Genomic DNA, 25,983 nt, shown 5'->3' on the forward strand with positions numbered 1-25,983 from the left:
TTTTTCCTTGCTGCTCCATCAACTCCTCCTGACAGGGCAGTTAAATATATAGGTTAACTCTGGCCACTTCTTCATATCGTCTAACATTACCCACGTTAACAGCGACGATGGATGGGACAATTTGAGACCATTTGATCGTCGTAAGACGTTTTCATCGTGCTCCCAATTTATAAAATAACGTTCTTTGTCATTTCTCCACAGTTATAGCAAACTATAAACAATCGTACAACTACTAAACTAGTAACCGGACGTGCCGTATCGGTTTAGCGGAAGTCGGATGACAAAATGCGGAAATGCGAAGTATTAAAAGTGGGCGGGGCGGAATAAGGTGAATAGAATCGACTTTTAGACACGCCCTTGCCGCGGTTTTCCTGCGCCAATAGAAAAAGGCCAATAATGAATGACAGTTTGAATAGCCAATCATATACCTTCAGCTCCATCTTTTCGAGCTCTCTAACCAATCACACTTTAATGAGTTGTGTCAACTCTTAGTAACCCTTCCTTGTTTGCAGTATGGCTTTGCAATAACACTTTTATTTAGGAAATTATTATTTTCAGTGATTAATGTGCTATTTCGGATTAAGATCAATTCAGTGTTTTACACTTAAACGCTCCCGATGGGTTTACTGGCAATCTTGAATAAGATGAAGCACAATGAGCGCTACATGCTGTATGTCATCCTTTCACAGAACTGCATTCAAAAGTATTCATATGAATAATTTTGAAAACAATTTTTTTTTTTAAATCGCTGTTGTTTTGTTTAATAAAGTACATGCTTTCTCTGTTCATGAGTGCCAGTTACTCATGTAGTGTAGTTCTCGTTACTCGTGATGCTAAAGACTGTTGTGGGTCCTTAACCTTTCTGTTTAGAGCTCTTGACAATGCTGAAAAAAAAATCCTGAAGAAGTTTAACGGCGTGTCAGCACGATCTCTCCAACATTAGGCTTAAGACACTCGATCATAAAGAGCACGGCAGGTTGAGAGCATTATTAGATGCTAATTTTTAATGAAACTAATTGGCAAAAAAGGCAATTATTTTGGATGCGATTAATTGTTTGACAGCACTAATATATACATATATATATATACACACACAGAGAGAGAGAGAGAATGTGCAGGTATACAAACTGTTTACCAATGTTACTGTGATACATAACCACGTGCATTACTTTTTGATTCTCTAGCTTCAGAAAGACTAGGTTTAACATGAATACCAGGGATGTAGGTGGCCAAAAGTCACTGAGATCATACTGGAGGAATTATTTTGAGAGTACAGATGGACTAGTGTGGGTAGTGGACATCACTGACAGATTGAGACTGGAGGACTGCAGGAAAGAACTGAGTGCTTTATAACTAAATGTTAGAGGACCAATATCTTGGACCTTGGAGTTTTATACATTTCGTTACTTGGCATCTTTTAGTGAACATAAAAGGCCACATAGTTGTGAATCAATAAAATGTAGTGTGTGGGTTTTTCTATATACATTACACTTTGTAATTAATGCATTCTCTTGAATAGCAATAAGCAGGAGCCACTTGGTTTTTGCCAACAAACAGGACCTACCTGGTGCAAAAGATGCCATTCAAGAGGCAAGTCTTTTGTTAAACGGTCATCTGTATTTTTATGAGGGGACTGGCTACTTGGATATAGCAGCTCAGCTCTTCCTTGCGTATGGTTCACTATTTGTAACTAGCTGACTGTTCAGCTGCATTAAAGATACACCATGTCTGCAAAGAATACACTCTACCTCAATTTTGGTCATCTTTCTAGAACAATTACTGCAGTCTTTTTACTGAAATTTAAAATTACAGGTCAGTCTTTAGCCTTCCTCTTTTGATTGAAGATCTTGAGGGAGGCCGCTTCTAATCTAGCCACATTTTATAATATTCATTAATCTTTCCTCCCCCTCATCAGAACAACATTAAAACACCCTTTAAAAGGGTAGCAAATAACAGCATTGTTGCTTTTTAAACCTTAGCACGATTCAAGTAACTGTCCCAAGAGAAACAAGTTTGTTAATTATGCTTGAATTTCTCAATGGAAACAATGATTAATGCTAGGATGCATTCTCATAACAAATATGACTCTTTAGAATTACCACACCAAAAATATGGTGAAGCACCAAATAAACATAACCCAACACTACTTCTAGTTCGAGTGTGAAGCTTTACATACCAATGCTATTAAATTTAAAAAAATAAACTGACCATTCATGATGCATAAATATAGTGATGTGAGTGTGAGCCTTTTGCTCTACAAAAAAAAAAAAAAAAAAAGATAAAAATCCCAATACAAACATGCAGAAAAGGTGATGACTCACTATTTCAAATGGCATATTCAGAGGAGACTTTTATTTTGCAATCTTCAGAATAAATACAAAGGAAAAAGTCACTTTAGTTCAGCAGATCTGAAGTACAGGGATGAACGTCAGGTTTCAGCAAGTTCAACTTCTCAAATGCAATTTAAGAGACCTGGGGGTTATAAAGAAAGTGTCAGAGAGTCTCATAAACTAGTACCTTTAAAAAGTCTACATTTAATCAGAATTATCAATCAGTCATAACACATCAGACTGGGGCGATATACGTCATCATTTAAAATGGAATCCAAAACGTAACCAAGCCAATATGAAGATACAAACCTTTAAAGTCAGTCACAGAACTACCTGAGGGTATAAAAGACGAAGAATTAGCTAATGTTTGACAAGTACAGATTTTAAATTGAATCCATTTACTGAGGTCAGAGGTTACCATTCAGTCAGATAAATCAGACTGGGGCGGTATCTCAGTCATCACACCTAGTTTACATACAACTTTTTAAAAAAAAAAAAAAAAAAGAAAAAAAACCCACCAACATACCAGCTCCAATACGTTCAAGGGAGCAGAAGTTTAAGAATCGCCTGCAGTCCTGAAAGGAATCAATGAGGGGGGGAAAGAAAATTAGGGAAAATATGAAAAGAAAACACTTCTACGTTAAAACTGGTCCTTCTCAGACTGTTGGTAACCCCAACGAGTCATCCCCTTATTGCCCAGGCAATACCAGTGGGTTCACCTTTTCAGGTTCTGGTATTGACACAGGGCGTAAGACATGTGCAGATTACATCATAAAAGGACCAGCTGCAATGGTGTCATTGTTTATTAGAAAATTCTCACCTGTGAACTCCCCACATCAGGTGTGCCACCTAATAGATTAAGAAAATTTATAGGTTTCAGATGGGAGAGCTACAATAAAAAATGCAGATGAAAATGTCAAATCTGTAACATCAGTAAACTTGATTTAATTTATCAACAGGACTTCAGACGAACGAGACTGTAAAAATCATCATAGTTACAGATGGAACCAAACACTGAGGGGTACAAGTTAACTAAAAAGACTAGATCCAATGGAATGATAAAGTGCATATGCTTACCCGTTGAGCGTACTACAGATGTGAAACCTTTAGGGGGAGAAAACAAATCTGGGTGTCACTTCAGACACAGAGCATGCAAAATGTAGGGGGAAACATGTACTGTAACGTCATTCACAAATATTTATCAACAGGTTTTCAGACGAACGAGATTCCAAAGAAATAATCATACATTACAGAGGGATTGAGTATTAGTAAGTAGCACATGGGAACAAGTAATCTTACCCAATATCACCAAAAGGACTTGAGCAACTCGGTCTTGGACAAAAAACAGCCCTGTCAAGAAAAGAGGAATGATGTCAGACAGTGTCATATGTAAAATCAGAATGATACGCAGCTAATAAGTCTCTCAGGTGTTCGTGTCTTTTCACAAAGGATCAAAGTGAGCTAAGTATCTTCATCACAGAGACGGAGCTAAACACTGCATTTAATATAAACAGAAGTACCTCGGGAGTTCCAGGTCTTTGGTGAGAGCTCATCATGCAGGCACTTCCTAAAAGACAAAGTGCTTTAATATTAAAACAGAGAAACAAAAACAGGTTCATTGCGGTCTATAACACAATGGGTCAAAGTGATCTAGAGATTTAAAAACCCTCACCTCATGATGTACAATGACCAACACCACAAAAGGAGGCAAATTACCTAGAAAACAGGCAGTGTAAACAAAATAGCTACAATTATAAAAAAGAAAAAAAACCTGTAGTCGCACAGTCCAATCATACTTTGGTGACTAGAATGCCATATGACAAATCTGTCGTCCAGTTAAGATATAAATACTTAAATCACTTCAGACAACAGATTTGATACCCAAACTAACTTTGAATTCGAAAAACTACTTACCAACACAACCCATGGTCATCATGCCCTCGGAGTTCATGAGAAGGATGCCTTAAAATAAAACCGAACAATTAGTTCCTGCAATAGGGAGGTGACTGGACTACGGTCATCTGCCTTTTGTCAGAACAAAAAAGGCAAACATCACAGGAATTCAGACATATGCTTGTCTTTTGAAATCATCATATAAATTATCAGTCTTAAGAGGACCCTGAACACTTGGAGAGCTTACCTTGAATTTAACAGATCTCAGTCTACCCATCCCAGCAGAGGGCACCGAAACTGCAAAACAAATGCTTTAATAAGTGCCTGCATTCACAAACAAGCAAACAATAATGCTTGGCACGGTGCACTAGATGTCCAATGCTACTCAGTTTAGAACAGTTACATCAAAGCAATTCAGGAAGAGAGAATTCATAAGTCATCACAGTAGCACTGGAAGTCAATCCATACATTCAGCACACAAGTGCTGCAGTTACTTCTTGGGTGTGGTAGACCACAATTCAGGCCTAAACCACAGAACTAATATCCTGGATCAATTAAACTTCTTTATAAAAAGAAGCCATGCACTACATTTATGTAATATAATATGCAGTAAAATTGGTTTCATAGATGTTATGGTTCCAGTTAAGAGCTCCTTATCAGGTTTACATATGCAGGACAATCTAGCATTTAAAATGCATCCAATAATGCAGATAGAGAGCAGAGGTTTAACGCAATATTTAAGTGATCTTCAAATATGAAACAGGCCAAAAGATTAAATTAATATCAATAGATTTCCATATAAGATTTAGGAAAAGCACTATGAATTGCACCCTTACCTTCCCATGAGCCCATGCAAGTCATGCTCCTCGTGGTCGACACAGCTGCAAAAGAAAACCGGGCAGTTGAGACACGTGTTTGAATTTGAAGCTTTGAGAACACGGAGGGTTTACAATAAAATCCGCGAAATTGACGTGAGTCTCTCTTCAGATAAATAAAGTGCAATCACAGTATTTCAGTACAGGTCTGTGAGTTATCATCATTGAGAGATCTCGCCAAAGCCTTAAAAAAGCAAACCAGCAGAAAATACGTTTTAATAACGCTATAGGAGCATGTAAACTTTGATAATAATGGGACGATTTCAAATAATAGCAATAGATAAATCAGGATGGGTTCAGATACAAATCAGAGGCTCGTGGGCCAGCGGATTGGAAATACCCAGAAGTGATCTACTTAAGGACTACGGACTGAAATAAACGTTTAGATGCATACTAAGAAAGAAAATAATTACATATAACTTAAGAACACTTTGTAGAAACCACGCAAGAAAAAAAAAAAGCTGGACAACTACACCATAAATAATATAGATAATGCAAAACACCTTACCAGAGAAGAAGCTGCTCCAAAATGGACGAAGGGAAGGTCTCGGCGAGTTTTATTCTTGTCACGTAAAATCCACGCCCATTTTACAAACAACCAATGAGGTTGCTGGATCACAGAAGAAGCGCCAACATTCGTTGCGGTTTATGAATTAAAAAATATATTATTTACTATTAAAATAATAAACTGAAACATTTTATTCCAGTGCACATAATAGCCATCCTATATAGCAAAACTAATAAATGCAGCATAGTGAGAGCAGACACTTAGAGGCAAAATAATGTATAACACAATTTGAACGTTTAACACACGTATACTAGTATCACATACACAGCTGTAGAAGTTTTATTATTATTATTTATTTTTTATTTTATTTTTGTTTGATTGTTGATTTGTAATATAAAAAGCAGATGAAAATCATAACTGTCAATAAGATTCACATTTTCCACTAGATGGCACCATATCTGCACCGATGCAAGGTTACTGTTAGGCCCACAATAGATTTGAAACTGCAAAGCTACTCACAGTAGTCTACATCTCTGTAGTATGTAGTATGTACTTATACTGTGCATAATGTGCTTATGACCCACCCTAATTATCAAACTGTCCAGACCAGTATTAATAAGAGCACGCTGCATGGGATATAGTATCCCACAATGGAATGCTTTTGGCTTGACATTCCATTCCAGTGTGTGATGAACCTTATCAACCACAATGTTTAACATGACTATTTTGCTATGTTAAAAATAGAATACTACTATACAACTTTTCTTAGTATGTGTATTTGTATTTCCAAAAGGTATTTCATTGAGCTTCGCTATATTTGGCGTATATCTATATTTTTTGGTGTATGTTTTTGCTGTTTAAAACGTTATTATTATTATAAGTATACTTTTTTTATGTATAGGAAATAACACTACAACACTTTTGTGCAGTAGAACAGAATCAAGCCAAACAGATAGATTTTTTTCTCACTTTTCATTTTTATTATAAGCACTGCTTTGTCACAATGCAGATTAAATGAGACATTACAAATAAAAATGATCCTGCATTACATTAGGAAACTGGGTTCAGCAAGTAAGTTAGACAAGATAAATAAGTCTGAAGAAAACATAATCTTTATCTCTAGGCTCAGTTATTTATATACTTCACTGCCAGTGATATTACTTATTGATGACATTACAAAAAATAAAAATAAAAATAAAAATCCATGAGCTCCCAGTGTGTTTTTTTTTTAAGAGTTAACTCTTTGGTACAGAACCTGTAACATACGTTCATCGCCAAAGTACAGGAACTCTGCTACTGTTCACAGCTCATAAACATTATCACATCAAATAAAAAAGATCTGTCCACATTGGATAATTATAGGCCTCGTGTTTCCTCACAAGGGAACAAAGATCAGGTAGACGCCTCTTTAGTTAGCACTGTGATAACAAATTTATACACTGATAAAAAGTTCAAATATTGACCTTTCATGTCAGGTTACATAATGATCAGTTTAAAACAAGATCAATGGTTATCAGTTAAATGCAAGAACAACAATGCATATTGAATATTTTAGCACATTTAAATTAATAAATGAAATTACTCATCAATTTGAAAACACAAATCAGTCTGTTCTGCTGTTATCTGAATTCTGCTAAAACACGATTCCTGTTCAATTCAGCTTTGTTTGATGGTGTGGATGAAGAGGAGGTTGATGATATAGGTGTCAGTGTCACACTGTACAGATTGGCAACAAAAGTCTCCCATCCTCGACGGAAAGCTCTGTCCAGGGCCTAAAAGTAGAAAGGCAAAAATAAATGATACAGCCAATTTATCACAGAAAACAACACCCTTTATATGAACATACATCACTGTTAATTAGGAAGATGTTTGTTCAGTTCTACAGGGTCATTGCTCTGACAGAGAAAGAATGTGCCCTTATTAGCTGAACTAAAGGACAGAATGGAGGTGACAGGGTTGTTTGGTTATTCACATACATTCCTCTAATCAAGGTCACCTTGTGTGCAACTGAAAAGAGTTGTTGTCCCTGTATCACTTTCATCTGTCCAATGACCATATAAGAGAAAACAGATAGTTCAAGAAAATGACTAATACACAAGAGGGTGGGAGCAAGGATATAACTATTACGGAGGGTGGAGAGATGAAAAGGAGAGACAAGCATGCTATAGCTATTACAGCAAATGTAAACAATTATGGCCTGATGGACCCTATAACAGAAATTACAGACTGCTTATTTCTGCACAATGCAGAAAAAGGAACTTTAACCCATATGCCTCTATAAAATATCTTCCTTCTTCAAACCACAGATGGTTATAAAGTAACCATAGCCCTGCCTGCTTAAGTGACCTGCCAAATAAAGCTATTAACTCCTTTAGACTTAAATATTATAAGTAGATACTGGGATGATGCATAGGACATTGAAGGTAACGCACTTATGCTCGGATTTATTCACAATTATATTTTTATCAAGCAAAATTTGTCTGTTTAAGGTGCAACGCAAACCAATATTTTGTTTTAACTATGGCCATGTTAAACACCAATGGCACAAATATGGGAACACATTTAGTCTAGTTATAAAATACCACTGCCATACGCTAGTTGTAGCCTATCTTTATCTACACACTGTTATGTGAACAATCAGTCATTAACTAAAGTAATCTTACGGTGCTGTATGGAGTTTCTGTTTGATTCACTAAAAAGAATCGACTCATTAGAGTCATTCGTTCTGACTCAGCGGGTTGCGGCCATGGTTTTATTCACCAAAAAGAATCGCTGCGGTAGCAACGGCGATTTAAGTAGACTGCAGTTAGGTTATTTTAGTAGCTACGGTATTTAGGCAGAGGAACGGACGTTAGAACCGTCAACGAAACCGAGCGCAATTCGGCGCAATTTTCCAAAATGAATTAAACAACCAACCCTAAGGACTTAATCTCACCTTGCGATAATTTTTGAGAGTGGTCCTCTTTATAACTTCCATTGACTCTCCATTCAGTTTGCCTTCTGCCTTCTTCTCTTTTCTTGTGTCTTCCATTTCCTGTTCTCCTTCTTTCTTCCCTGATAACAGAATCTGGTCATCGGCATGCTCGCTCACAGAGAAATGGATCAGTGTTGGTTCTGGTTCTTTGCTGTTTTCCAGGGTTTGGGCTACTGGTGAAACCTCTGGATTTAGATCTACAGAGGTGGGCTTGTTGGTCTCATTACCAAGTTCTTTTTCTGAGTAAAATTTGTCATATTTTCCCTTCCTGGAGCTCATCCTGCTCCAGCGGCGACTCAGTCTGCCGGGCTTTTTCTTCAGTAAAGTGGTCCCATCATCATCCATCATTCCCTGGTTAAAATCAACCACATGGTCATCTTCTTCTATCCAGCCCGGAGCTGTACTATTGTCTTTGGTGCTCCGGATTACGGTTCCTATCTGTTCCTCTGTGGTCTCTTTTTCCATCTGTACATCGTCTCCGAACACCTCATCCAAGCGCCCATAGAATCCATTAGCCTTGTCCAGAAAAGGAGGAGAACAAGGGGCCTTGTTCTTTCTGGAGCTCCTGCCGATAGTCATGGTCTTGTGAACTCAGGAGGAGATGTTAATCCAGTCTTTGGGATCTAAAGAGGAAGGAAGGAAGAAGGAAACATGTGACTTTGACGTGTGATGGTGGTCATCTGTTAAAAATGTTGGTAAAAGATCAGCCTTATATTTGTCATGAGAGAATTTTCAGAAGACGTTCCTTACACAATCAAACAAAAGAAGAAGAGCAGCAGCATGCAGGCTTCCTTTGGGCTACTGCACTGAAAATTAAACATGGCCCGAGGTTTATCTCTCCCCTCCATCCCACATTAACGTGTGTTTATCAGTCACGTCATCATAGGCACACTGTTTAAAGTTCATTCTGTGTGTATACAGCGTATCAGTAAGTTCCTATTTAGGAACAGCATATCTCCTAAAATGACAGGGTACTCTCTGCTTTATGACTTTTTGATAAGATCAACTCCAGCCTGTCATTGACTTTGACTCCAGTTGGTTGTGCTGGAACTGCAGCTGGTGCCAAGACAGATGACTCAAAATGTCATACTGTGCAGAGATTTACACAGTCATTATTGCACGTTTTTGATATTATTCATTTTAGGACGTGCATTAAGCTGGGCTTTTCATATATTTCACAAATAGCTGAACTACAAACGTGAACGTGAAATTAAGAGCAAGCTATTAATATTTTATCACATAAACGTTTTTGTAAAGCCCATAACTCATAACGTATATGAACTTAAAGTTAAAAGATATCATAATACATGATTGATGAGAACATATTTTAATTTAAATGCCGTGCCGAAGACTCCAAAACTTTGTAAATGTTAAGTCAGAATTAGTGGTGTAGTTTTCTTATATTTGAAGATTTCTCAGTACTGGTTTGAAAGTGTCGTATATAAAATTCAAAAATTTTCACTAAAGGTTTTGCTGTTTAAAAGAAAAGGAATTAACTAATTATAGTATATAATTTGCTATTGTCAATTATAATTTACACATGAAAAATAAGATATTTTTACCTATACTGCTTTACAAATAAAGAGTCTTATTTATCTATTCAGAATGTTTCATAATAAGCTTAAATATGTATATACTTAACATACAGTGCAAAAATATGAATGACAGAAAAACTAATAACAATAAACATACAAAACAAAACAAAGATCACTGGAGGTTAGTAATTTACCTTGTTGGTGTTTTCGCGTGAGTCTGCTCTCACTCGCTCTCAGTGTTCTGTGCCCAACTCACCTTACTCTGACACACACAATCGTCACACTGTCTGAACCGGTCGTCACTCAAGCACACTAATACCTCCCTCTCTCTCTCTCTCTCTCTCTCTCGGTTTCTGTTTCATTTAATTAACTGAAGAAGGGAAGCAGCCTACAAAAAATAGAAAATGCTAAGCATTAGCCAACTCAGACCTAAATACACAAACAGTTTCTAAATTTTACTGCACAAGTTGTAAAGTTGTAAGTACAAGTGTCGAGAGCCATTACCAGAAGAACTGACTCACCTGAGCAGGACTCTTAAATATGTTTTTGGGATTATTCACTGGGTGGGAACATGATGCACTGTGAGGGATTTCCATTTCCAAAAGGAATACTAATCCACTGAGCTCTCACTGTACACAACACATATAGCACAGTGTACCTAAATGCTCTTGGTTATTTATATGATTTTCCCCCTCAAACTAGTCATGGAATACATAAAGAGAGTAAAACAAGGATCTCAAAATATAAAATTGACAGTGAAGGAAAGAGGATGATTGCAATAAATAGCAGGACACATTAGGTGTGGCCTCTAAATGTCTGCTACAGGGTAATACTTAAGAACGTGCATGTAATTGTATGTCGGAGTGATGCCTGAAAGTCTTTGGAGCTCATGCGTTATTTAAAACAATTTAAACAACAGTAGTTGTTTGAAGAATTGTCTATCCTTATGCATCTTCCAGATAAAAAAAAATAATAAAAAAAAAAGTCTGAAGAAGAGTTAAGGTCATTGCCCTGTGGCGACGGGGACATACAAAAACAGCTGTTTCACAGGTGTTATTGGCCCACAGGTGTGAGGACACAGGATGCTGCAGTACTATTGAGTCATTATAAGGAGGGAGTACTGTCTGGTTCTTCATTCCCTGTGGTTTATAGAACTATATATATAGTGAGAGATCAGCAAACTCGTAAAAAGGTGAGGATTAGTCTGTTCAGGATGGCTCCGAAATAGACGTGGCATTCAAAAATACCTGAGAAAATTATCTGGCAATAGCAAATGCTTTTATTTATAGCAAGAGAAAGCCATGAGACACCAGTGGTGTTTAAACATCAAGGTAACATGGTTTAAGTGGCCTTGACATGATGGTCATTTGACATTCAGAAATAAACTATACATTACATGATTTGACACAAAAAACAAAGGTACTGAGTACTTGACAGCTTTAATAAGGGGAAACTAGAGAAAATATAAAACTATTGACCTAAAGATTTACATCTATGCATTTGGCAGACATTTTCATCCAAAGCAACTTAACACTGCATTCACATTTGATCAGTTTTTGCACCTTGGCAACCGTGGCATTGCTAGCACCATGCTCTACTGTTTGAACTACAGGAGGATGTTATAAATGTTATAAAGAAGCAATTTATTTGACATTTATTGCAAAATGTACATATATGCTCAAATATTTAACTCATTTGGGAATGTCTGGAGACTGACTCTATACTATGTAAGCAATATTTACATTCAATTCTACGATTCTTTGCAACATTGTGGGTAATTCTGTTTTCATCAGGAATCCCACTGTTGAACATGATTATTTAAAAATAAGTTGAAATATTGCAGGCTGATGGCTTAATCAAAAGCATGTAATAACAACCTCACCTGTCTTTAGTAGTTTACACATTATCGTTAAAAATCAAAACGTTCAACTTCCAAAACTGGACTTTTGCACTCTACTCAACCTCCTCTGAGCTGTGACCAGTTTAATTCACATGGAATCTGACAAAGTGTGCAAAAACCGAACTGTCCACTACATTCTCGCACTATCTACATTTCTACATCAACGCAGTAATTCTAACTGTTTTCACATTCTGTAAATGTTTTCACCCTTTGTTTCACAGGATCAAGTGATCTCATCTGTACTTTACACTGTCACCTGAAGCTTCACCAGTGCCACGTACCCAACATGCCACTGGATTAAAGATAAGCACACCATTGTGATTCAACAAAGATTGTTCATGGCATAAGTAGACACCATATATGACCTCTTTATATCCTCCATTTATCAGTGAAGAAAACAATTATCGTAGACTTTAAGACTTTATGTGAAGACATAAGACAAGTACACCTAGACTGAAGGTAACAGAGACATGGACAGCATAGACATAATGAGTTCACATTATAAATACTTTTCAAGCAAGCCTCACACTGTACAATTACATTTATAATCTACAAATATGAGCTCATCTTATTTATTGATTCCATATGTCAAATTCTCTTTAAAATACTGTTCAAGTGTACCAGTGATAGGGATGGTTTATGGGATGCAAGAAATCCATTTTCTTTTAGGCTGCAGGGTCCTTTGCATTTTTTTTACCCCGTCATTCATCACTTCCTTTCCTCATTCCTCATGTCTTTGGTGTGTGGCTCAGAAATCACACTTTTACATTTTCACCTCTTGCCATAAATCAGAGAATCTGTTTGGCGCGATGGAAGCGTGGAAGTTTGGTGAAGTTCAGGCATGTTCTGAGGAGGTGCTTGCAGCTGCTCACACCTCCACATCTGGATCTGAACCCAACCCTTGCTTCTGCAAAGCGTCTTCCCTCTTCATCTTTGGCTTCTCAGTTCGGGTGTGCCACACCAGCACCTGAGCAACAGCAAAATCATTTCAGTTGTACATAAAGGAATAGATGACCCCAAAAAAAGTCATTGTTTACTCACCACTACATCATTACAAAAAAAGGTTGGGCAAAATTAAGAATTTAAGGAATGGCTCCCTGTCAGTTCATGGTTGAAAATTAAAATTAATTGTTCACCAAGGAATCTGAAATGACATTTACTTAATAACAATTTAGAGAAATAGGTCATGGCATTCAGAAAAATCTAAATATTATTCATATATAGTGAAAATCTGAAATGTTGCCTTGTCAACCAACTAATATAACTAATAACTAATAAAAATGTCAAGCTGAAATTAAATGTAGCTAAATTAACGCTGAATATACACAACATGAACATAAAAAAAAAAAATCATAAACAATAAACCATGAACCAGTCAATTGTTATTTTGTTTTTAAATTGAGCTGAATAAATAAGCTTTCCACTGATGTATGGTTTATAAGGATCTGACAATATTTGGTCAAGATACAACTATTTGAAAATCTGAAATCTGAGGGACCAAAACATCTAAATACTGTGTTTTTGGCTATTGCTACAAATATACCCCAGCGACTTGAGACTGGTTTTGTGTTTCAGGGTCACATATAATGACATTTATGGAGAATTGTTCATTTTAAAGGGGGGGTGAAATGCTCGTTTTCACTCAATATCCTGTTAATCTTGAGTACCTATAGAGTAGTACTGCATCCTTCATAACTCCAAAAAGTCTTTATTTTTATTATATTTATAAGAGAAAGATAGTCTGTACCGATTTTTCCCGGAAAAACACGAGCGCCTAGAGGCGTGACGTGTGGGCGGAGCTAAAGAATCACGAGCGCTAGTAGGCTTTTGAGTTGAGAGCATGTGGAAGCTGTGAAACAGATCCAGAGGCTGAAATTTAACAAGAGCAGCATCAGCAAAGGCGGTATGCTATGTCGTATGTACTGAAACTGTATATATTTGCTTAGCGGTTTTGGAAAATGACTAAGTTCCACTTTATGTCGTCTTTTTTTTTTTTTTTTTTTTTTTAAGCTGTACATGTGGAAAGTGCAGTTTGATGACAACATCGCATGTTGTTTACTTGATGTGCTTACGCGCTGATAGTTAAGTTAACAACACAGAGATATTTGAAGCAGTTTTACTCACCACATGTGGTTCCAACACACAATCGTGACCCTTTTCCGTTGGGACTGCATTATCCTTAAGAAATAAACGACGTGCAATCCGAAATGCAGGGAACAAACAAAAACACTTGCACAACTCCATTGATGCTCTGTAAAAATAAACTCCATCCACTGGTCCCTTAATGCTGTTTCTCTTTTGGTAATCTGTGCAGGGTTGTCTTGCCCTGGCAACCAAAAACACACTTCTTTTGTGACTTTTCGCGACGCTCTCGCTCTGATCAGGCTGTGCTCAGCCTCTCTCTGCTCTGCTATATGGGAGCACCCATATAAGGAAATTCCGCTCCATCTAACGTCACACAGAGCCATACTCGAAAAAAACTTTCCGAAACTTGTGACAAACCGGAAGAGGTTTTTTTGGAACAAAAATACTCCTTCAAACGTACAACTTAATTTTTGAAACTTTGTCCATGTTTAGAATGGGAATCCAACTCTTTAACAGTGTAAAAAACTCAGTATGCATGAAATAGCATTTCACCCCCCCTTTAAAGTTTTACAGCTCAGCCTCTGTTGAACAGAACTATTTCTTTTTCCTGAATGACAATGCAAGCAAATGTATTTTAATAACACTATATAAACCAAAAATCCACAAAACTATGATGTTTAAGGTCATGTTGCATTATCTTAACATGCACAAAAGCTGGTTAATCACCAACCACTAGGAACAGAATTCAGGAGCTACCTTAGTGCACAGGTCTGCTTTGGGTTCGAGGTCATCCATAGTAACCAGGTGTTGAAGGAAGCTGCTTTCCAGGAAGCCCATCTGAGCATCACCGTCGAACTGTGCTTGGCGATTGGACAGGATCATCCTCAGGGACACAGCAAAACCAGCCATGTCGATGGGAAACGGGCGGTTGGGACGCCAGCCAGTGTGGAAACGCACAACCTTCCCATCCTCCACCACGGGCCGCTCAAACTTCATCCCACCCACCAGACCCACGGGCCACACAGAGACACGGTATGTGTACCGCATCTGAGGGAGACAGAAACACCAAAAAGTGATAGATAATGACAAAGAAACACCTTCTGTCCATATGATCGTAGGTAAAGACTATGTGCAGATAACATTTTAGGAGGGCTTTGAGAAGGAGTTTGATCACATCTCCACAAGAGAACATCTGACACATCTGTTACACCTCAGTACAACCCAAACACAGCTCCATCTGGAGGTTTAACCAAAAAACTCCTGAAATGATCTCATGTTAGGTTTTCTCACTGCTATTCTCCTAAACAATTTGTAATTATAACTGCGTAGCTTTAGCATTTAAATCTAGTAATAATCATTTTATTAAAACCCTTTTCAACATATCAGAAAAAACTGAATTGATTAGAAAAAAGCTACAGAAATGATGGAGTGATAAAACCATTTTAGTGAATTAAGTGAATTCATTTGTTCAATTAAAACAGTTAATATTGTAAATGTAAAAAAAAAAAAAAAATATATATATATATATATATATATATATATAATTTTAATAATATATATAAACTATTTTCAGTTATCACACATTTAAACTGATTTTTCCAACAAAAATAATTTTAGACAATGACGCAAACCATTTATGCCTTTTGAACAAAACAAAAAAATGCAGCCTTGATGAGCATAAGAAAACTTTGTCTCAAAAACATTTTTAAAAATCCTATCAACCCCATACTTTTGTACGGTAGTGTACACTTAACCATTAAAAGCCCTCACCTCTTCGAAAAGCTGCAGGCTGTATGTGTTGTCATCATCAGCAAAGTACACCACAGCCTCCTCGAGGGCAGCCGCTTCCTTTCCTTTAGCAGCAGAGCCCATCTCCCTGAGCCAGCGCAGACCCTCGTTCCTCTGCTCAGCCCCCCGGGGCTTCAGCCAGCTGGGATCTCCCTCCTGCAGCTTCCTGTCTTTGGGGGTCAGCTTGTATAGATGGGTGTAGGTCAAGCCAGATGCAGCCAGGAAGTCTGTGACCAGCGGAGTCGGCAGAGGAGCGTCCTCCACCACGATCCAGTGCAGCTGAGGAACATGGAGGAAGGTGTGGGACAACCGAGTGAGCTCAGCCTTCTGCACCAGTCTGGAGAGAGGAGGAAGAGGGAGAAGGAGCGGGATTACAAACTAGTTTTATTCTTATCCACAAAACATGCAAACTTCATCAAACCTAATTCTGGAGATATTTCAATGTCTAAGGGGCCAAGCATACACACAGAACACATATTTTGCAATAAGAAAGCATTGAGATGCAGGGCAATGGAACATTTTAAAAGCCATGCTAGAGTATTTGTCATATGTTTAAAAGAATGTAAATCTTAAATGTATTCAATTGCTGCCTCGCAAGCACTTTCCTTCTGCAAAAACATTCCTGCACTATTGTAATTCTGAAAAAAATCTGCGTACATACCTTGCATATGTGGGTGTTATCACATAAATTCTGGGCACATCAGTCTTCTTCGACAGCTCTGAAGTTTTGATATGTTCCTGCAGCTTCTGCAGTTCTCCTCTCAGCTGAGAGATCTGCTGATCTTTAGACAAGTCAGGATCCCTACAGTCACAGCGCTGGCCTGCACCTAGGAATCAATGGCATGCTCAGAAATGAATGATTCAAGGGTGAATGAACAAGGTAGTGATGACGGTGATTCCAGTCTTACCCAGCTGCATCAGCGCATAGAAGAGTCCTAGTAGTGACACCGTGAAGTACAAGACAAACACCGTCTTCAGCTTCAGTCGCATTCTCATGATGAGCTGCTGATGCTGAAATCAACTCTGATGGAGCACGAGGAAACCGCTGATCATGGACACAGACCATATGAATGCATTATAACAGCCACGAAATATGGCTTAGCGAGAAAAAGAAGCTACTCTTTGCAGATTCCCAAATACCCCAGTGCATCCTATGACAACAGCGTTTAACTAATGTATTTGAATATACTAACTTACACTCAATGATATCATGTACATTACAGATCTCTGTGCATACTAGTGAAGTACACTATGTACAGCGACCCCATTCATCCACTGCGCACTACCAACAACTTCCGCTTTGTGCAACACATTCAATGACCTCCATCCAGAAGCGTGAAAATAAACCATAGTTCCGCCATCTAACTTTTGTTTCGCATACGAGGACATTTAAACCCTTTAACCGTCATAACAAGAACTTACTAAAACACTTGTGAAACAGTCGATTTAAAAAAAAAAAATTCTAACCTGTGAAAAAAAAAACGGTAAAAGTGAATGTAGTAATTCTGAAATGCTATTATAATGTTTAAAAGACATCTTTTTGAGTTCGTAAATTTGTAATTTAATAAGAAATTATCTTAATTTATTCTACATGAGCATTTCTGGCAGAGTATGGATACAAGTACTGCTGCTGTTTATCTATGCTACAGGCCAAATTCATTTAAAAACAAAGAAATGTATACTTTTATTTGACGAGGATGAATTAAACTGAAAAAATGCACTAAATAAACAAACAAAATTATAAAAAGAAGAAATGTTAGGTGAAAGCAGCATATTAAAATGTTTCTGAAGAATCGTGTGACTGAAAACTGGAGTAATGGATGCTGGAAATTCAGCTTTACAATCACAGATAATTAAAATTTTAAACGTATTAAAACAAAAAAGCATCACCATTTTTATTTATTATTTCACATTATGTCTGTTTTACTGTGTTTATGATAAACAAATGCACCCTTGGTGAGCAAGTTTCCAAAACTTAATGACCACAAACTTTATAACAGTACTGTATATTTCTAAAATCTCTGTAATCGTAAATAGTGCAGTTGATATCCCTTAACTAACCATTGCTTAAAATAATAAGCCTCCTCATAATACTGATGTTTAACTTCAGTCCTTTCCTCAATATGAACTTCAAAGGATTCGAACAAAGCAGCCTTTCTTATTAAGACCAAGGGTGGTGATTGCACTTCTTTTTTTTTTTTTTTTGCTTATGATCTACCAAACAGTTAAGAATAGGTTATGCAAGATTAATTTGAAACAAAATGTTAAAACCACACCACTGAACGTCAATAAGTCAAACAAGATTCCTTTATTTGTTGCAAACAAATCAAACACATAACAAAGCTGGAATGACCTTTCGTTTCAGTTCAACAAGAGAGCACAAGCCCAGAACACTCATCTCTCAAACAGTTTTGTGTATCATTTTTCCAATGTCTTTGAAGGCAAATAAAATGTACATGGCAAACGGATTATATACAAAAAAAGAAAAATGGAAATATACAGTAATGACATGATAAAAGAATGTAATGATAAAAACTAAAATGAAAGTATATTTCTTACACTAAAGGTCCACCACAGCTAACATGCCAACCCCTGTATCAAATCAAACAGCAACATAATCCTCATCCACCAATTCCCAAATACAGCGGTTAGAAAACATTTTGTTAGAAGTTGAATGACCTGAGACAGTCTAGGTTGAGCGATTACGAATTATAAACAGTACAGATCGTCGTATTGTTTCTTGAAGTGATAAGCAAACATCAGCTTTTAGTTAAAATACAATTACCCTGAAAAGTGGTGTAGAGTGAAACTGGTGTAAAAACCACTGTGACCAACACCTGCATCCACTCTCTATAGCAATAAAACAGCTGAGTGACACGCAGTTTCTGGAGAAAAAGAAGAAAACGCAGAACACAAAAACATACGCTTGAGCCTCACCATGCTGATACCTGAGGTGAAAAAGGTTACATTTGGCTCACAGTGGCCTTCACTGCCATTTTGTCGTCATTCAAACCTTTGAGACTGAAAACGTCACTTACTATGTGAGATGGTGAATGAGCTTTTTAAGTTAAAAACCAAGAGCAAGCATCAACGGGGTTTCATTGCTGAATATGCACAGGAGAGACTGTTTTAAGGGCTTTCTAAGAGGGGATTGTGGGTGACGGAGCAGGGTAGGGAATGAGGATGAGGAAGCTCAGAAACAACAGAGGAAGGCTGGCTCTTAATGGCAGCAGCCTCCACAGTGGCCGCCCCCATGAGCATGTCCCGATGCCTCGCCGTACTTTGTTCTCCGGCTCAGAATCTCATAGGAGCAGTCTTCTCCACAGCAACCGGACATACTAGGTGACGATTCGTCAATCTCAAACCTGAAAGCAAGAGGACGGCTATTGGTGAATTCATATTTAACACTGAATAAGTAGAGCAGGCACTTGTTGCTATGGCAACTGCTATCATTCAGAGTTCTGTTGATTGTACAGGCCGGTATATAAATCTCCATTCAGAAGAGGAACGGGGATTTCATGAGGTGAGGAAGTGGTGAATGCGTATGAGTCCAGAAGGATGGGACTTACTGTAAAGCCTCCCTAAAGAACTGGTAAGCACCGTGGTTGTGTTTAAATACGGTCAGCATGACCTTTTTCATTTGCGTGCTGAGGGAAGACACAAGAACAAGAAGAGAATGATGAGTTTTGAGTTCAAAAGCAATACGTTCTTGGAATGCTGGGTTTTGTTGTGGTACCTGTTGGCAATAAGCTGAAGGATTTGGATGAGAAACTTCCCCAGGCCTTTCCGCCTGACTTTACTCTCCAGCTGAACTTCATAACTGGGGAGACATTATTAGAATCCGTCAGACACAAACAGCACTCTCTTGAGGTCATGTGTCTTATATGACTCAGAGAATCAGTGAAGTCACACATTGCAAAAATAACATGCGAGAAACACTCCCACTTATATAACGTGTGCAATGAAGGTAGACAGATAGATGCACAGTACTACAATTATGGCAGATATTAATAAGCCAATTATTTTCATGTTAAAGGGATAGTTCAGCCAAAAAATTTAATTCTGTCTTTAATTACCCATAAAACCTTCGTTTATCTTCCGAACACAAATTAGGATATTTTTGATGAAATCTAAGAGCTTTCTGACCCTTAAATAGTTAAGAAAGGTAAGACATCATTAAAAAAGTCCATGTGACATCCATGGTTCAACCGCAATTTACAAATAATAACTTTATTCAACAATTCTTCTCCCTTGAGTTAGCGGCATTATACAGTGTATTATGATCAATCACGGTTGAAGCATGAACTGTTTTACCAATGTCCTTACTGTGTTTCTTGGCCTGGGAATAGTCCATTGTGTTGCGGTCTATGTAAGGGTCAGAAAGCTCTTAGATTTCATCAAAAATATCTTGTTTTCTGAAGATCATCGAAGGTCTTATGGGATTGGAACGACATGAGGGGAAGTAACAAATGACAGAATTTTCATTTTTGGGAGATCTATCCCTTTAAGGACAATAATTGATTTATTCTGTGCTATACTAAATAAATTTCAAATCAGACAAAAAAAAAACAAACAAACAAAAAAAAACATCCATTTTAAATGATACATGTTAATTTAGGTATTAACGTTATAATATATACACAATATGTAAAATATTCATTTTTAGATTTTTTAACATTTTTATTATTCTTTTTTTTATAGATTTAAATGTGTTAGATGATGCAAAGGAGTACAAATAAATAAATGTCTGACATCAAAAAAAAAAAAAAAAATTAACATTCTCTAACAGATTTGTTATAATCCCCAAAGAGAAATTCATAGCGGTCCTATAAGTAATAATTAAAGCAACATTACCAATATAAAACCTCATCTCCACACTCTACATCAAATCGAAAGTTTGAAAATGCTACAGTTGTGGAGTCAGCATCCCGGGCCAGGAGATACCAAGCTCTCTCGTCCTTCATCTCCTCCCTTTTCTCCCTCTCCTTCCATCCCCACTCACTCTGTTCATATCTGCCAAAACATAATGGAACACAAAGGTTTTTTGTTATAAACTAACCAAATTGACATTTCTCCTGGAATTAGATTTCATAAATAGCAAAATGACCAGCAGCAGCAATGTACTCCAGCTTTGACCCACAATAATTTACTGGCCCTCATGTCATTCCAGGCCTGTATCCCTTGTATTATCTGTGTTAAAGAAGCCCACTGACTTTCATTCATTAGTCATATAGAGTCTTGGAATGGCATGAAGGTGAGTAAATAAGTTCAGTGTTCTGAACTTAAAAGTAAATGTTAACTATTTTTGGTTGAACTATACCTTTAATGGTAAATAGCAAAAACTGACTTCCATTAAACCCAAAACCAGTATCTAAATGTCAACAGAATACAAGACAAGTATCCTTTAAAAATCTCTGCAATGAAAAAATAAATGCCAGACACTAAAAATTGACAAATAAAACATCTAAAGCAGTAACAATATGGGATGCTGGATTACCCCACATGTTGACTTGCTCAATACCTACAGCGTCTGCATGTTGGCTCTAGTCAACTCATAGGCCCACTCCACTGTATCTGGACTCAATGCAGTTACCCGTTTACACTCAATCTCCAGGTTTAGCCTGTGACAGATTCAGATATTCACAACATTAGTATTGGATCTCAGAAAATGAAATGATCTGTTTACCAGTTTAGAGGCAGCATATGACACATCCGTCAAAGGGGAAACGTAGGGATAGCGTACCCATTTCGGTCATACTTTTTGAACACAGGCATTGCAGACAGAGGATCTTCAAGCTGTAAAAGGCCACCGGACACATTCTGTTAGTATTTGTCTACTGCAAGAACATTAACACTGCAATATGAAGACGCATGCACATATTTTGAAAAGGTTTTTTTCAGATGTTCTCAAAACATACCTTATTGGCCGCCTCCACCTTTGCACAAACTGCATCCATAGCTGCCCGTTCTTCAAGTCTTCTCTGCTTTTTTTCCTTTGCTCTGTTTGATTTTCTCTAAATAGTAAAAGAAAGATATTGTCAAACACTATAATCACATAAAGAGTGAGAAAAAATGGTCAGAAATATTTAAACTTTATAACTTTGAGCTCTACTTTGGGAAAGAAAAGCGGAGCCTAAATGTATAATGTATACATACAATGGGTCCAAAAATTAATTTAACTGAATTTAAAAATTAAATGAATAATAACACTACAGACTTCTGTAAGAGCTGCTTTAATGCTGATAATGAAGTTATTTCATATTTGATATTAGATTTTGCAACATTAACACTTACTTTATTTTTATAGCAAAGCTGATTTAGAAAATCTGTAATGTATAAACTATATAAATAAATGAATTAAATGCATTTTGGAATCTGGTTATTATTTTATTATATGTTCTAGGATTTTGAAAAACTGAATGTTATATAAATGAAGAGGAAATTAATCACATAATCATACATTTTCAGTACTTTTACAAACATACACGACAAGATCCTCTGAAACGTCACAAATCAGAAAGTCACTCAAACTGGTATGCTGACAATTATATAATTAAAGCTTATAAATGACATAAAAAATAAATAATAAATCACTAGTACACTAGTGCATTCGTATGGTACTTTTGAACCCTGTTGTATACCATAATTTAATCACATCAAATGAGACAGCACACAAAACAGTGGAATTAAACACTTATTTCACAATATGATTTTTCCCCATTTTTTAAATAGCAAGCATTTACTAATAATTCACACACAAAAAAATGTGTTTATAAAAAACAAAAACAGCAACTATTGTTCAAAGCTGACAAACTCAAAATGGCCAAGTATTGTCCGACTAACAATCCCAGTCAATATGTACACATCCATCACAGGCAAACAACAATAACCCTGCCTTCGAAACAGTTTGCATTAACATTTGTGGTTCCGTTTGTTTCTGTGTAGATACATGTGACCGCATGGAGGTAGAGACACATTATTGGACACTTTATAATAATGCTATGCATGTAAATCTGAGGGTTTGATCATGCCTGTTTTTAAGATTTGTATTGTGTATCAAAAATAATACACCAGGAGGAAATGTCTGGCTGGAGGCACAAAAAGCAAGCTGCTCTTTATCTCCACGTACATTAATAGCAAGAGAAGCAGGAAACAGGTGCTGAGAAGAACACAAAGCACGTGGAGCAGAACAGTTTTCTGACGGCGGCGGGCTCAGTGCACGGAGTTCACTAATGCCAGACATAAATCTATCATCCAAACTCGAGCAAGCAATGATGCTGTCGCGAGGAGGTTTGATCTCGCAGTGGCTGCTGCCATCGTGCTAATTAAAAGCCTGCATGAGGAGCTCAAATAAACTGTTTTTACACATTACCCTCATTTCTCACCAGCTCCTCGTGTGACTAATGCATCGACTATTGGAAAAGGACAATACAGGCAGTCTGACGAAAACAGCAACAGTTTGCCTTGATACAAATGTATCAGTGTTTTTGTGCTTAGTGTTTTAGAAATGGCGCAGTCGACGAGGCACATGAAATGAACCAGAAAGCGTTTGAGGAGGACACTTGTGTTACTCGGATGGACACTACAAGAATCTACTCAGGACCTGGGCATCTTTAAACCACCAAAATCTCCCCACCACCCCGTAGTTATTCATGAGTTCCGCGTTTATCTCCATCAAACACACACACACACACGTTACACACACTCTCTCCGGGGAGAATGATTTGCTTCCATCAGTCTTTGTTCAAATTGCCGCACGCATTTATCAAAGCCCAAATAAGAGCAAAGCTAACAACATACAACACGGACAGACAAACTCACCCCCATTGTGCAGGTTTTATACGACCACCTCGACGCGACTTAAGCACTCTAAATAGCTTTAAAGAAGTTAAGAGATCTGAAGATGAGATGTGGTGTGTGGTAAAGAATGTTAAAAATGCTAACGAGCGAGCTAGTCTACAGTAACACAAGAGCTCGAGGGTTGGTAGCTTAAAAAACAGTAATCTATAAAGCAGCTAGTGTAACGGAGGCCAGCGAGTAGTGCTGTGCAGGTAAACCTCACTCCCCGATCTCAAGAGACGCACTAGCGACAGACGCTAGTGGCTGTAGCCATTTAGCCTCCTTGTTAGTGCGTCCGCCTCCCATGCCGGAAGACCCGGGTTCGAGCCCCGCTCGGAGCGAGTGCGAGGAGCGTCAGAGAGGACCCGGGTGAGAGGGGTTACATTGGTGCCGTGACCCGGATGGGAGTGAGGTTTAGGGGGGGTGAGTGTAACGGAGGCCAGCGAGTAGTGCTGTGCAGGTAAACCTCACTCCCCGATCTCAAGAGAGACGCACTAGCGACAGACGCTAGTGGCTGTAGCCATTTAGCCTCCTTGTTAGTGCGTCCGCCTCCCATGCCGGAAGACCCGGGTGCGAGCCCCGCTCGGAGCGAGTGCGAGGAGCGTCAGAGAGGACCCGGGTGAGAGGGGTTACATTGGTGCCGTGACCCGGATGGGAGTGAGGTTTAGGGGGGTGAGTGTAACGGAGGCCAGCGAGTAGTGCTGTGCAGGTAAACCTCACTCCCCGATCTCAAGAGACGCACTAGCGACAGACGCTAGTGGCTGTAGCCATTTAGCCTCCTTGTTAGTGCGTCCGCCTCCCATGCCGGAAGACCCGGGTTCGAGCCCCGCTCGGAGCGAGTGCGAGGAGCGTCAGAGAGGACCCGGGTGAGAGGGGTTACACTAGCGACCGCTTTTCGCTTTTATTTTTTCCCTGCCAGATTCGCGCCAAGAAGCGGCCCCGAAATTTCCGCGCTCTACTCTCCCTTTCTTTATCTCCTTCTCCTTTCCTCCCTCCCTCTCTTCACTCTTTCTTTCCCTCTCAGCAGCATTGGGCATTAGCCGCTGAGTCTTGGGGAAATGACGACATAGGGTTTGAGGTTAAGGGTCAAGCTCTCTCCACATGCTTCCTCGCGTTGAGGGTATTTTGTGACCTAGAGCCATAAATATATATTTACGTAAATGACGAGCAATTGATACTAAAGGCAGTTTTCTTAAAAGTTCTGGTTTCCTTTTGCAAACTGAATTTGTAACACCATTTCAAAAATGGGAAGATAGAGGATACTGTTCAATTACTTTATTAAAATACACTGTAATAAAAAAAATGTAATTTTAAGTTTAATACTGTGCATACATATTATATTAAAAAGTTTTATTTTAATTATTTTATATTTCACTGTCCTGAGCTGAATAGTAGCTACTGAATACATTCCATGTATAATTTTTATATATATGCTTTTTTTATAATTTATAATTTGAACTGACTGACAAACGTAGAAAAAATAGAAATGCTTGTTAGAGCTGTTTTGCAGCCTATAATTATGCATACTTTTTTTCTTAATTGTAACAAATGGAATCAAAAAGAACAAATAGAATATTGAAATATGAATGCAAACAGATGCTCATATTAATAACTACAATTGAAGAGTTCATTTTTCAAAAACAGATAACTCAGTTTTAAATAAATTTCAAAAATCATGCTGAAAAATCTTTTTTTTATCCATATAATAATCAAACTGCAATTGGGTTGTTTTGATTAAATTGTAATATCTAAAAAATAAAGCTAACACAATAGTAACATGATAATTTATGAGAATAAATCAAAACGGAGTTATCTGTTTTTGCATACAAACTCTTAAATTCTAAATTATGTGCACAATTGAAACGACAAAACGCTTTGTATCATATTTGTATGTACATATTTTATTAATGCAATATTATTTAAATTCATTTTAATGGAGATTTCTGTTGGAGTGAATGACCACTTTAAAAAAAATGTTTGAGGGAATGAAAAATCAGAGGCCTAGAATGGCCCTGCAGCACCTCTTTTGTCCACGAGGTTGCACTAGTTGACAGGACAGAAACTTTGCTTCTGTGTAGGTAGGAACTGCTACTGTGTGTCAGCACCACCGTGTATGATGATCGCGTGGTTTGAAATGCATCGAGTGCGCTTCTAAACGCCAATGGTACTTAACTACAACACGTAGATTAGTCTGAAGCTCACATCTAGGACGCTTTTTGCCAGAATCCCTCGTTTAACACCCACTGCTTCTGACCA

General features: G+C 37.8%; 3 protein-coding genes and 5 non-coding genes across 9 annotated transcripts; all 8 read right to left on the reverse strand.

The window, feature by feature from the left end:
* Window positions 1–2,532: 2,532 nt before the first annotated feature.
* Window positions 2,533–2,599, reverse strand: LOC113106662 (small nucleolar RNA SNORD31). The gene has a single exon (XR_003292535.1). It is a non-coding gene; the product is annotated as a small nucleolar RNA SNORD31 (small nucleolar RNA).
* A 132-nt stretch (window positions 2,600–2,731) lies between these two features.
* On the reverse strand, window positions 2,732–2,800 carry LOC113106661 (small nucleolar RNA SNORD31). The gene has a single exon (XR_003292534.1). It is a non-coding gene; the product is annotated as a small nucleolar RNA SNORD31 (small nucleolar RNA).
* Window positions 2,801–2,981: 181 nt separating this feature from the next.
* Window positions 2,982–3,108, reverse strand: LOC113106663 (small nucleolar RNA SNORD22). The gene has a single exon (XR_003292536.1). It is a non-coding gene; the product is annotated as a small nucleolar RNA SNORD22 (small nucleolar RNA).
* A 640-nt stretch (window positions 3,109–3,748) lies between these two features.
* Window positions 3,749–3,813, reverse strand: LOC113106658 (small nucleolar RNA SNORD29). Its single transcript, XR_003292532.1, has one exon. It is a non-coding gene; the product is annotated as a small nucleolar RNA SNORD29 (small nucleolar RNA).
* Window positions 3,814–4,357: 544 nt separating this feature from the next.
* LOC113106660 (small nucleolar RNA SNORD27) lies at window positions 4,358–4,429 on the reverse strand. Its single transcript, XR_003292533.1, has one exon. It is a non-coding gene; the product is annotated as a small nucleolar RNA SNORD27 (small nucleolar RNA).
* Window positions 4,430–6,563: 2,134 nt separating this feature from the next.
* LOC113105834 (uncharacterized) lies at window positions 6,564–10,405 on the reverse strand. Of its 2 annotated transcripts, none has more exons than XM_026267183.1 (3): window positions 10,310–10,405; window positions 8,542–9,203; window positions 6,564–7,378 (listed from the first exon to the last, which is right to left on the reverse strand). In XM_026267183.1, exons 2-3 carry the CDS (start codon window positions 9,157–9,159, stop codon window positions 7,226–7,228), a joined length of 771 nt encoding a protein of 256 aa, XP_026122968.1. In that variant the 5' UTR covers window positions 9,160–9,203; window positions 10,310–10,405; the 3' UTR covers window positions 6,564–7,225. The 2 variants fall into 2 exon arrangements, with proteins under 2 accessions (XP_026122968.1, XP_026122967.1); XM_026267182.1 differs by lacking the exon at window positions 10,310–10,405 and adding an exon at window positions 9,331–9,537 and having other exon boundaries at window positions 7,019–7,378.
* Window positions 10,406–11,359: 954 nt separating this feature from the next.
* On the reverse strand, window positions 11,360–17,192 carry LOC113105829 (galactosylgalactosylxylosylprotein 3-beta-glucuronosyltransferase 3-like). Its single transcript, XM_026267175.1, has 6 exons — window positions 17,086–17,192; window positions 16,797–16,933; window positions 16,550–16,715; window positions 15,871–16,225; window positions 14,857–15,147; window positions 11,360–12,982 (listed from the first exon to the last, which is right to left on the reverse strand). The coding sequence occupies exons 2-6, from the start codon at window positions 16,882–16,884 to the stop codon at window positions 12,884–12,886; spliced, it is 999 nt and encodes a 332-aa protein (XP_026122960.1). The 5' UTR covers window positions 16,885–16,933; window positions 17,086–17,192; the 3' UTR covers window positions 11,360–12,883.
* Window positions 17,193–18,177: 985 nt separating this feature from the next.
* Window positions 18,178–23,902, reverse strand: naa40 (N-alpha-acetyltransferase 40, NatD catalytic subunit). Its single transcript, XM_026267187.1, has 8 exons — window positions 23,710–23,902; window positions 21,807–21,902; window positions 21,632–21,684; window positions 21,414–21,509; window positions 20,743–20,901; window positions 19,625–19,708; window positions 19,458–19,535; window positions 18,178–19,253 (listed from the first exon to the last, which is right to left on the reverse strand). The coding sequence occupies exons 1-8, from the start codon at window positions 23,713–23,715 to the stop codon at window positions 19,109–19,111; spliced, it is 717 nt and encodes a 238-aa protein (XP_026122972.1). The 5' UTR covers window positions 23,716–23,902; the 3' UTR covers window positions 18,178–19,108.
* Between the last annotated feature and the right edge of the window lie 2,081 nt (window positions 23,903–25,983).

Source organism: Carassius auratus, chromosome 7 (genome assembly GCF_003368295.1).
Source record: "Carassius auratus strain Wakin chromosome 7, ASM336829v1, whole genome shotgun sequence".
Taxonomy (NCBI): domain Eukaryota; kingdom Metazoa; phylum Chordata; class Actinopteri; order Cypriniformes; family Cyprinidae; genus Carassius; species Carassius auratus.